This window comes from Lycorma delicatula, chromosome 6, assembly GCF_047948215.1.
Source record: "Lycorma delicatula isolate Av1 chromosome 6, ASM4794821v1, whole genome shotgun sequence".
NCBI classification, from domain to species: Eukaryota; Metazoa; Arthropoda; class Insecta; order Hemiptera; family Fulgoridae; genus Lycorma; species Lycorma delicatula.
In genome coordinates this window covers 142,727,495-142,740,437 of record NC_134460.1, presented here as the reverse complement: position 1 = coordinate 142,740,437, position 12,943 = coordinate 142,727,495, and the positions used below count along the sequence as shown (strand labels likewise).

At 30.9% G+C, this 12,943-nt stretch overlaps 1 protein-coding gene across 1 annotated transcript in view; it reads left to right on the top strand.

The window, feature by feature from the left end:
* The window catches only part of eIF3l (eukaryotic translation initiation factor 3 subunit l), a 32,304-nt gene extending 28,044 nt beyond the window's left edge, over positions 1 to 4,260 (top strand). Inside the window, exons 10-11 of the mRNA XM_075368689.1 lie at positions 369 to 573; positions 2,237 to 4,260. Coding sequence (XP_075224804.1) covers positions 369 to 573; positions 2,237 to 2,371 — 340 coding nt within the window. The 3' untranslated portion in view covers positions 2,372 to 4,260. The remainder of the gene's footprint in view (positions 1 to 368; positions 574 to 2,236) is intronic.
* Positions 4,261 to 12,943: the final 8,683 nt, after the last annotated feature.

Here is a 12,943-nt window from a genome sequence, read left to right as displayed (position 1 = left end):
GAATAATATAGATCTTAAAAAGATTAATTTCACTGAATATGTATATCTTATATTGGTGATATATATGTTGGGTTTCTAAGTTAAAGCTTGGTTTGTGAACAAACTTGGTATCCTGCTTAAGTGTACAAAAACAAAACAATCCAATATGTAGTTTATTGTAATGTTACTTAAATGATTATTTCTTTTCAATCATTGTTAAGTTGATTAGTGTGAAGTAATTTATTTCTGTAGTAACTTTTAATGAAACAATTTTTTTGTTTAAATTATCTTTTGTTAGGATTGTGTGTTATGTAAATTTTTATCTTTAAGTTGTATTTTGCTGTTTATAGATTTATTCTTAAATGTAAAATTTTGTGCTTTGATTTTAGTTACTTGAAACTGTATACAACATTACCATTATCAAAATTAGCGACCTTTATGACTTCACCAAGTGAACCTTTAGATAAAGAACAACTTCAACAGAATATTGAAGATTTACGGATTCACTTGTTATGTTTTAAACATAAAATGAAAAATATTGTATGGACAAAAGGAACTTCAGGTCTTGAAGGAAGTTTTCAGTCTGGATCTGAGGTAAACCAGCTTAATAATGGATAAATGTAATAATAACAATAATTGTGGATAAGTATAGTTATTATTGTAAAATAATCTTGATTTAAAATGCTAATTTATTTAGAAATTTTTGATTTGCAAGAATGTATGTATTTTAAGAGTGAATTATGACATTTAATTTCTTGATTGGTGTTGACATTTTTTATTCATACTTTACTTATTACTTCCATAATTGTTTTTCATGTCCAGTTGTTATCCTGTTAAACTTGAATAAATTAAATTGTTTTTAATGTAAAATGATTTTAGTATAAATTAAAATAGTTGTAAAATATATTGTACTAATAAGTTAGTGACTGTTTTCCCCAGTAATGAGTATTCTTGGTTTAACTGAAATAAATATTTAATAATTACTACAAAATCCAATTTATAAATACTATGCAAATAATAAAACATCTGTAAACAAGGATAACATAAAAATATATCATGCAAGAATTGTAAATCTTGGTGTGTCAAAAGAAGTGTCCAAAATATTTTGAGAAAATATAATACTTGTTTCACTTTCAACATAAATTCATTATATTAGACTATTTAAAAATTTGTTTGAAGTTTAATTCGTTTTTATGGTATTATTTTTAACTAAAATTCAATGAGAAACTCAATAGTAAAGACCAGATTTTGAATATCTCTTTCCTTTGAGAACTTAACAGTCTGCTGAAGTTCAAAAAAGTCATAATAATATATCTGCAAATCTGTGCAGTTTCAATTCTCCAAATGACATTTGAGAAAGATGAAAACAAATTTTTCTAGTAAAATTTAACAAAATATTTTGAAATGATGATAAAATGTTTAATGTATATTTTTTGTTCAAGTTATCAGGAATAAAACCTGGTGAGATCCAAATAAATATTAAATCAAGTTACATTATGTTTTACCTTTGTTTTTAATACAATAGCCTGATTCTCTCACTTAATTCTCTTCTTTTAGTAATAATCAGTCCTAGGATTGGTTTGCAGCAGTCTTTCTCCTCTAGGCAGGTCTGTTTGTGCTAATCCTTTTGTTTTTATGTACTTTTTACACCCAACATTCTGTGCGGTCAGTTTGTTCAGTGTACCCTAGTCTTTGTTTGCATTGTTCTTTTCATTGTCTCTTACATTGTTTCTTTCAACTGTGCCCTCTATTGTGGTCTACAACACAGTGTTATGCCGTAATACATGTCCTATCTGAGTGTCTTGCCACTTCTTTAGAAAGCTCCATAAACATGGCACTTCAATCCTCACTACATTAGCCATCAGTTATATGAAAATCATTTCTAAATCTGAAATTATTCTCATAGTAATACTGTTGTGTAAATATGCTTTAATATTTACTAAATTGTCAAAAAGACATTTGCAAAACTTAATGTGTTTCACATGCTAATTGATGTTCTGCCTGGGAGAGAAGGGAACATTTTGTAAGCTGCAACATTAAAATTTCAAGTTGGTTATGCAGTGAATTTAACATTTACAAAAAATAAAAAAATAAAAAGAAAGAAAACAGGTTGATTATTTGTAATGTGAAATAGTTTGCCATATTAAATATTAAGAAATGGCAGTGTTTTTTTCCAGTGTGTATTCTGTTGGAATGTTTTGAAATTTCTTTATCATGCGTTTTCTTTCTTTAATTATTGTTCTTGTTTTTGTTTTAGTTGGATTTTTACATTGATCAGGATATGATTCACATTGCTGATACAAAAGTTGCTAATCGTTACGGAGATTTCTTTATTCGTAAGATATTGAAATTTGAGGAGTTGAATCGTAAACTTCATGCAATCAAGATTTAAGTTATTTTAAATCTATTTCTATATGACTTTAATTGAATATTTTTATTTCAAATATTAATTAACAGATATTTCTATTGTTATAAAAACTACTAGCTGTTAACAGTAAATGTTGAATCCAGTATAATTTTTACATTTATTTATGCCTCACATTAATATTTATGTTTTTTAATCCTGTTTATTTTTATTTTTTAATTGTATTAATTTTTTGTCATCTTGGAATTTTGTAAACTGTTCTTGTTTGTGTACTAACTGTAATTAATTTCAGAGCCTGTTACAAAATACTTGAGTATTCTCAATATGTAACTTTGCGTATAGTAAAAGGAAAGAGTATCATCATTAATCCATTATATTAGATAACAACATTTTGGTAAATAGACTATGATTTTTGGATTACCAAAGTTGAATTTTCAGTTGAAACTGGTTTGAACAACAAGCTGGAAAAAAGGGAAAGGTATGACTTTATGGTTCTCCTTGCAGTCGAGAAGATAAGCTATCAATAAATACTTTGAAACATAATATTTTACTATGCATGAAGGGTGGATCGAAAAATAAGTTACACTCTTGCCATATTCTTGAACTGAAAGGGATATATTAATGTCTTGTGGTAGCAGCACTGGTTGTGTTGTCCTCACACTCCCCAGCAGCAATTCTGTACAATATTCAGAACATGTGTTCAATATGGCGTATCCTCTAGAGGTTTTGTAAAGCATAGAAACGTGTTCAGTAGTCCGATTTTTGTGGGAAAATAATTACAGTTGTGAAATTCATCATCAAATTGTTGAGGTATATGGTGAGAATGCAATGTCACGCCCCATGATCACAAAATGGTGCCAAGTGTTCAGAAACGGAAGAACAAATGTGAGTGACGAACTGTGTGCTGGGCATCCTTCAACTGTAAACACGACAGGTAATGTGGAATGTATGAATGAGAAACCGATGCATTAAAATTAGAAAGATTGCAGTTGAACTTAAGATCAGTTGTGGTAGTGTGTTTGTGATAATTCACTATCAGCTCATCACAAGGGATGAGAGTTGGGTGCTTCATTACACTTCTGAGACTAAATGAGCTTCACATGAATGGAGACACAAAAATTTGCCACAGTCAAAAAAAGTGGAAACATCCCCACAATCTGACAGTCTTTTTTAATTTTGAGGGAGTTGTTTACAGTGAATTTATGCCCTGAGGAACAACAATCATTACCAAATCTTACTATGAGACTTTAAAAAAAATTGCGTAAAGCCATTAAAGATTGAAGACCTGGAAGATTGAGCGATGGGGTCGTTTTTCTTAACAACAACACCACTCCTCATTTAGCTCATGTGACAAAGTGAGTTACTGCAAAAATTCAAGTGGGAAGTGTGGTCTCATCTGCCTTACAGCCATGACCTAGCACCCTGCGACTACTTTGACAGGACCAAACAGGTGGCCCTCAAATAAAACCTGGGAGGGGACAGTTTCGCTAATGATGATAAACTGAAGGAAGCGGTCCTTAAATAGTTGGACAAAATTTTTATGAGAGTGGAATTTATGGACAGTGTTTAGAAAATCGTTGTTATTATGTCAACAAATAGATAAAAAAATGTAGTTTTTTGTTCAATAAAAAAAAATTGTCTTATAAATATGTGTTTGTTTCATAGAGGAGGATGTAACTTACTTTCTGATCGTCCCTCATCTCTTTCATTAAATGCCTCTTCATGGAACCATGTTTATTGATTTTTATAGTCTTATTTTAGCTGAAATTTTTAATGATTTTTGGGAGCTGTTCCTAATGTGGAAGGAATTCTAGATTTTTCTTTGTTTTTCATCATAATTTTATTATATCAAAGTATTTTAAATTTTGCTGTAATATTTTTTTTTTATAATTAAATCATACATTTTTAGTTGTTCATTTTTATCTAATTACTAATAATTTTTTGTTTCAGCTAGTCACTTGAGAATTCCTGTGAAATTTGTTTATTGTATTTCTAATTTAATTTTTTCCCTATTTTGAAACCTCGTTTGTTTACTTATCATGCAAAAGCCCATGTTTACAATGATAAAATTTCTCTCTTATTGTATTGTTTCGTGCTTGTATTGCCATTTTTATCCTCCTGTTAAAAAGCTGTACAATTATTTTTTTAACATTTTTTGTTTTGATTTTACATTTATAAGAGTATTCATGGTGATGATATACAGTGTAAAAATACTAAGGATTTTTTTATTTTTGCCAGTTAGTTTTAGTCAAACAAATGACAGTAATTTGGATCAATAAGTGTCCTTGTTGTACAGAATTAGGCTCATTTGTAAAGTAGGTAGTCATGTGTAATGTACATACATTACACATGGCTGTGTGGCAGTCTTTATAGTGATGAGAATGCTGACAAAGATATTTTCATATTCATTAACACATTTTTTGATGTTTATCTTTACTTTTTTTTACTTGCAGTTGTCATACGATTAGTCTAGGTACTTGAAAATCCAAGTCTACTTAATTGTAATACTATTAATAATTATATATGAAGTGTGGATATTATTTTTTTATACGTTATTTGATGAACACATGCTTCAGTGAATGGATGTTTATTTTCTTTTTTCCTATATACAACAAAAACTATGGTTATGGCACAAAAACTATTTGCAGATACAGTAACACCCATTGTATTTATCAAGTAATCAAGTTATTCAGTATTGTTTCAACTGCTATTGAGTTACAATTAGATTTAAAGTAAATTTTGTCAATGTTTTAGTAAGAACCTGATGTATTCTGAATTTAGATCTTAAGACCATGTATTTTGTGTTATTTATTTTTCATGATTAAAAATGATAGATAGCAACCCAATTGCTATCATGTTTATATAATGTAAACTATTTTTCTAGCAGGTGGGAATTTACAAAAAAAATTGTTTAAAATAGTTTTCTTGAAATTTATATTCTAATCTTTGACTACAAAATATTTAATTATATTCTGAGAGAGAGATTTGAATTTCTAAAAAATGTTAATTGTTCAAAGTTTTGTTCTGGTTCTTTTTTTATGAACTGCACCCTCTAATAAGTAAATGCCAAAAAAAAGTCACAGTTATTGCTGCTACCCTATCTATCGATTTATCATATGGATATATATCCATATGATAATTGGTATAATATATATATATATATATATATACATACACGAGGTGCTACCTACCCAAACGTTCAGGGAATTTTACCATAAAAATAAAATAGCTTACCATAACTTATAATTTCCACTGTCTCCTTCAAAGTAATCCCCTTGGGCATTGATACAGTGATCCCAGCATTTTTCCCATGATTCCATGCATCCCTGGAAGTCTGTAGGTGTAAGTGTTCGAAGCACATTCTGCGTTTCTTCCTGAATCTCCTTGATTGTGTTAAAACGACGACCTTTCAATTGAAATTTTATTTTCAGAAAGAGATAAAAGTCGCACAGGGCAAGGTCAGGCAAATGGGGTGGGTGGGGAATCACTACAGTCTTTTTGGAAGCGATGAAATTCTGAATAGCGATGTGTGCGTGGGCGCGTTGTCATGGTGCAGAACCCAGCTGTTGTTACCCCACAGATCTGAATGTTTGCGCCTAATGCTTTCACATAACCGCTTCAAAACTTCACAATAGAACATCCCATTTGACAATTTGACCAAGAGGAACAAATTCCTTATGGATAATGCCTTTGATGTCAAAAAAAACAATCATCATGGACTTCACGTTGCTGCGAACTTGGCATGCTTTTTTTGGCCGCGGTGAACTTGGCAACTTCTACTGCGACGACGACTGCTGCTTAGTTTCAGGCTCATACCCGTACACCCATGTCTCATCACCGGTTATGATGTTGGAGATGAAGTTAGGGTCATATCTTGCTGAATTTTTCAATTCACTACAGACAGCTACGCGATTTTGTTTCTGGTCGCTGTTCAACAGTCTCTGTACAAATTTTGAAGCAACGCGACTCATGTTCAAATTGTTCGACAAGATGCGTTGCATCTTGAACCCATGTCATATGGGTCTTGAACCCATATGACATTCGTACGTTTGCACAAACATCATGGATTGTTTTCTACGATCAGCAACAATAGCCTCTCACACTTTCACGATGTTTTCCGGTGTTGTGTTTGTTGATGGTCTTCCTGAACGCTCATCGTCATCGACTGTCGTTCCTCCATCTTTGAAGCGTTGTACCACAAAAAAGTTTTACTATTACTCATAGCATTGTCACCAAATGCTTCCACAAGCATGCAATGGGTTTCTGCACCAGTTTTTTTAAGCATGAAGCAAAATTTGATGCAGGTTCTTTGCTCTTTAAAATCTGCCATTTAGAACTTCGCCGAAGCAGTAAAACACAACCGCATGAAAGTCAACAATGCAGCCTCTCACCGTCACAGCTGTTGGAACACTGATTCACAAAGAGTACTGTTAGCCACATCTAGCGGCAGCAGGTCGTACCAGTAATGGTTCGTGCATAAAATTCAAATTCCCCGAACTTTTGGGTAGCACCTTGTGCATATATATATATATATATATATATATATATATACTGTGTATTTCAAAATGCTTATTGGAGTAGTATTAAATTTATATAATATTTATTAAGTTTTACTTACATTAATAAATTATACATTAAATGAAGAGCAGCTCAAACAGTTATTCCTATACGTGTTCAATGTGAGCAACATTTATCACATGGCACATATCCAGCTGATAGGAGAGTTCATCCCATACTTTAATCTGAAAGTCTGGAGTAATTGATACGACAGTTGTTTCAGTCCTGTGTCTCAAATGGTATTGGTCAGTTGGTAACAGTGGCATGGCATATACATTTGATCCTTTATAAACTCCCAAAGAAAAAAAAAATTCATGGGGTCTGATTGGGCGAATGTGGAGGACACGATGAACAAGCCCTATCGTCTGGTCCCTGGCAACCAATCCAGTGGTCGGAAGAATTTCATTTAACCAGTCACGAATAGCGTAATGCCAGTGAGAAGGTGCACCAACTTGTTACCCAATAAAGTACTGTGGTTTGTATTGCAGTTAAGGAAAGAGCCATAGTTGTAGCATATCAAGATAATTGTTCGTTCCACTTGCTTCCATGAAAAAGAACAGCTTGTAAACTTGCCATCAGGATACAGTGCAAAAATGTTCAGTTTTGGGGAGTCTCATCCACACTGCAAAACTTTGTGAGGATTTTCCGATCACCAGATATACACATTATGTGCTTACTTTTCTGTTAACATGAAATGTTGATTTGTCACTGAATACGAGACGATAAAGAAAGTCTGCATCGTCAAGGTGCATCATTTCATTTGCGAAGCTAGCACACAAACCATATTCTAGGCTTTAGAGCTTGTAATACCTGTTAACGATATGGATACTGCTGTAAGTAGTTCCTTAAAACCCTCCACACAGATGTCAGTAGAATTGCTAATTTGCAGCTAACCTTCCCTATGGATTTCCTAGGACTGTGCACAAAAGACTTACATGTTCAACATTATCAGGGAAGACAATGTGACACTGATTCTTACCTTTACAAATACAGACAGTAGTTTCACATTGTTTATACCATCTACGAATGTTATTGTCACTTGGGGAAACAACAGAATTTCAAACGGAACATACATTGAACGGTAATTACAGATTCACACTTTGCATACTGGAAAAGTGAGAACACTTCTGTTCGGGGGTCGCCATCTTTGCTACTAGCGCTTTCAAGTGGAAGGTACAGGAACAGTTTGAGTTTGTGCACAGCAAAAACTATTTGAGTTGCTCTTTAACTTGAGAAATATTATGTAGCATTAAAACCTCAATATTCATTTTGAAACACTCTGTTATGTTTAAAAGAAATGTCATGATTGATTCATAATCTAACGCATACCAATTACTTCCAAAGATAAATTTATGAAAATTTGTATATACATTTTAATGGCTTAAGTGAATATTAAGAAAGGATTTTTTGAAATTCAGAGTTAAAGGATTAAAATGTAATAATGAAATTTACTACTATTTTAATTTCTCTGTGATAAATGAAGATTTCAACTTGATTGAATGTGTAATCTTCTTGTGAATATCTGAAAAACAATTTCTAGGTTTTTTGAAATTCCAAGTTTAAAGGACTAAAATGAATTTTGAATCTTTTTTGAAATTGGCGTGTTTTTTAAATTTCTTTGTAACAAATAAAGATATAAATTTGATTTTTGATGTGTGTAATCATCAAGTGAATGTCCAAAAAAAGTCTTAAGATTTTTTGAAATTCAAAAAAATTTTCACTCCTTGAAAGGAGGGAAAAGGTAAAAAAATTTTGAGCAATTATTGCAAATTTTCCCTACTTCCAGTTGTTCTAAACAAGATTGTCACTCAATTTGGGCTTGGAAATACTTGTTAGATAAATATCTAAAAATCATTTTCAGGTTTTTTGAATTTTAATATTTTGTGGGGTAAAAATACAAATTGTTTTTTACATTTTTGCCATTTATCTTGATGCTGTTGAATTAATTTTTATTAGATTTGGTAACATTGTGATTGTAATTTATGTTTATAATTCTGATTATATACATCGTGAGTGAAGCTGTGACGGGAAGTCTAAAAAACCAATTAGTGGTCCTGCAATGACCAAACTGTTGCCCAGAAGAAATTAATCCCCTGATCACGACAGGAAAAGCGAGTAATCATATAGTGCGGGCAAAGCCACAGCAGTGATGCTAGTTTAACATAAATACATTTAGGTCTTATCTCTAAATGAATATTCTTTTACTTGGGTTTTTTAAATTAATTTTGCAAACGTGCTTAAATTTACAGTTTCTCAAATCTTGCTATTTAGTAGATCAGTGATCCTCTGTGCAGTCATGGTTATGAACTTGTTAGATTACGTGTGGTAGACAATCACAGGGAGCACAACTAATTTTAATGCATAGTGCCATGGCAGTGAAAGCTGTGGTTTGATTCATTCTACTGTCCTATTAATATAACATTTGCTTCATTACCTAACAGCAAATGGCCTTCGTAAGATGTGTTATAGTGTTAGTATTAGATCGCAGAATATAATTTTTTGAAATTTTAATCACCTTGGTGTATAGCTTATATTTTGAATATTATTACATTTTTTAATTTAATTTGATTTAATTATTTATGTATATATTATAAATTATGTCAAATTTAATTTGTTTGCTGAAAAATTTTTAATTAATATCTGACCATTTTCTGATAAAATATGTTAGTAAGCATTTTTCAAAATTGTAAACATGACAAGAATTATAGAAGCGCTTATGTGAAGTTGGGAATTGCACAATAATAGGCACACATAAAGTGGTCTGTCATGTAAATCAAAGTGTATTATTTTCATTAAGTGCTTGTATTTGATTCTATTTTCAGACAAATATCCAAAAGTTAATGCAAGATAACAATTAAATACACCAAATAATAGAAATTACAGCAGAAACTTTATTTTTAAATGTTAGAACAGAATAAAACTATTTCAATTAAAGAGAGTGAACGCCATCCACTTTGCAAGAAATATTACAATTTGCAAGGTTATTGTCATCAGAATAATCACCGCAAATGAATGTAAAAAAAATAATAAATGATTGATAGTATTGTCAATAATGTGTTCTTGTTACATATATTTATCTTCTGCTTCATTAGCTTTATCACAATACACCTTGCAATTTTATTCATTCATGTCTGCCATTTTATTTTCACATAGTCGTTGAATATCTTTGATGTCAAAAGTGACATTATGTCTTGCTATGTATCCTTTAATTTCTGACCTAACCATCTCTATAGGATTTAAATCCGGTTGGTAAGGAGGTAGTCTGAGAACATCATACCCTTTTTTCTTTTTTTTTTTTGTAAAAGTTTATCAAACACATAGGTAGAAAACTTTGTCCTGTTTGCTATTACCAATTCATACAACTGTGGTTTTAGTATAGAGGAAGATTGGATAGAATGCTTCTGCAACCACTCTATCATATCTTCTTTTCTTGAATTGAAAATTGGTGATTTTTCTAAAATGCCACAGATACATACATTGTTAGAAATTACTACAGAATTATCGGGAAGGTTTGGAATTAACATCTCTCCATTTTAAGTAATTTACCGCTTTCATTTGACTTCTGCAATTACTCTAAATTGCTTGACAAGTTGGTAAAGTATTTGAAATGTAAAATGTAGTTATCAAAACTTGAATAAAAAGAAACCGAATTTGCACAGATGCTCTTACAAGATCAAGAAATACAGAACAATTAGTTAATTGGATTATATACTCGATCATTCAATAACGTAGGATTATGGGTAATTATTTATTTTTACATTGGTCTGGCTGTATTTGAAAGCTATGAGCACCTAGCAAACAAATATAGGTTACATTGTTTCTTGATGCGATTCTAAGAAAGGTGACTCATTTCTTAAGTTTTAATTTACCTTGGTTATAATTCGTGTTTATTTTTATAATAAACCAAATCAAGATAGATTACAAACTGTGTTTATATACATCAGACAATTATAATGTTAGTTAATTTATCATTATATAAATGTTATGTTTAGAAATATACCATAAATTTTTTTTTGAATAAAATTTTTAATGTAAGCAGAATTTTAAAATATTTAAAAGTAAGCCATAATACCATCCAGTAACATAAAATAATAAGTTGTGTTTACAAGAAAGCAATTTGCTTCTGCTAAACTGAATGCTTTCTGTTTGGATAATAGGCATCATACTAGCTGTCTTAATCCAAGCTTGAAAATTCATTGTGGCAGCTATACAATTTTAAGGAAGTATATATCATAACAGTTAATCACTGCATTCATCCATCTTGTAGCGCCCTTTATGGTGTGATTAAATTGCCTTTAATGTCATGTGCATAAGGGTATGAATAGGAATATTGGCTTATGTATTAAAAATAAAAAAAATATTATTAAAAAGGAAAGATTTTTGAACATGTATATATTTTTTTTTATTCTGTCATTTGATGCAGCTCCCCAAGATTCCCTATCTAGTGCTAGTCGTTTCATTTCGGTATACCCCCTACATCCTACATCCCTAACAATTTGTTTTACGTGTTCCAAACGTGGTTTTCCCCTCTACCTGTCCCTCCAATATTAAAGTGACTATTCCAGGATGCCTTAATACGTGGCCTATAAGTCTGTCTCTTCTTTTAGCTATATTTTTCCAAATGCTTCTTTCTTCATCTGTTTGCCGCAACACCTTTTCATTTGTCACTTTATCCATCCATCTGATGTTTAACATTCTTCTATAGCACCATATTTCAAAAGCTTCTAATCTTTTCTTCTTGGATATTCCGATCGTCCCAAGTATATATTTTTGTTGATATTTACATAAAATAAAAGTAATGGACTTGTGGGTAATGTTGGTAAAGGATGTAAAAGAAATCTGTATAATATGAAAATTATTGTTTATGTTGATTACATTTAAATATCCATCTACAGTTGAAGTAACCAAGTGAATTGTAGCTACACAATTTAAAAAAATTAAATAAACATACTATAATAAGCAACTTAACATAATAGTATAAGAACAAAACACTTGAAGCAGAAGTACGTATTACACTTGGAAATTTCTTGGGAATAACCAAATATTGCAGATACTGTATTTAAAAAAAAATTATGAACCTAGACAGTGTATTTAGCAAAATAACTGTGATTCTAGTTCCTTCTATAAACAACATAATAGAAATGTATGAAATTCTTGATTTGAGTGTTGCTTTCTGCCCTTCCTAGCATTGTCACTTTAACATTTGTAGTTGATGTGTTTTGGAGTACCTCCATTTTCAGAGCTACTTTTACTACTGAGTGTTAAAAGGAGTGCTAAAAGTAATTTTGAGATTGGAGGTACTCTTAAACGCATCAACTACATATGTTACTGTGAAATGCTAGTAAGGGCAGAAAACAACACTCAAATCAATTATGCTAATCCTATCAGAAATGTAAAATATTATGAAAAAGAAAATAAAAAAAATATTAAAATCCTTATTCAATAAAAAAAAGGTGATTACGTCCGCCAAAAAACATAATATCAATATATATCTACTATATATAGTACACAACTGTATACTAAGAAATATTGAGTTTGAAATAAATTTAATGTGTCTTAACTTTGACTTAGAATAAAGAATCACAAATAAAATGAAAGCGTAACTTATACTGTTTTCTCTAACTAATGTTCAGTGTGATCACCTCTCATCATGTGTATACATCCAACTGATAGGATGAGTTTATCTTATACATTGTTTAATCTACATGCCTGGAGTAATGAAAGCAAGAGCTACTTCAGTCCTTTCCTCAAGTTTGAGTGGAATGATTGCTTTAAAACTTCACTGTGATGAACAATTGTAAGCCTTCCACTTCAAAAAATAATGACACTATCAAAGCAATTACACAAGTGATTCATGGAAATTTTTGAATGAAAACCGTTGAAGGTGCAGAAGAGTTGAATATAAGCCATAACATGTTATTTTCATCATCCATGAATGTTTAAATTTTTGACAAATTCATTGAGATCTATACCATCTAACAACACATTCACAAAGAAAATTGTTTGAAAAGTTGACAGAAATTTATGAAGGTTGAAGACCAA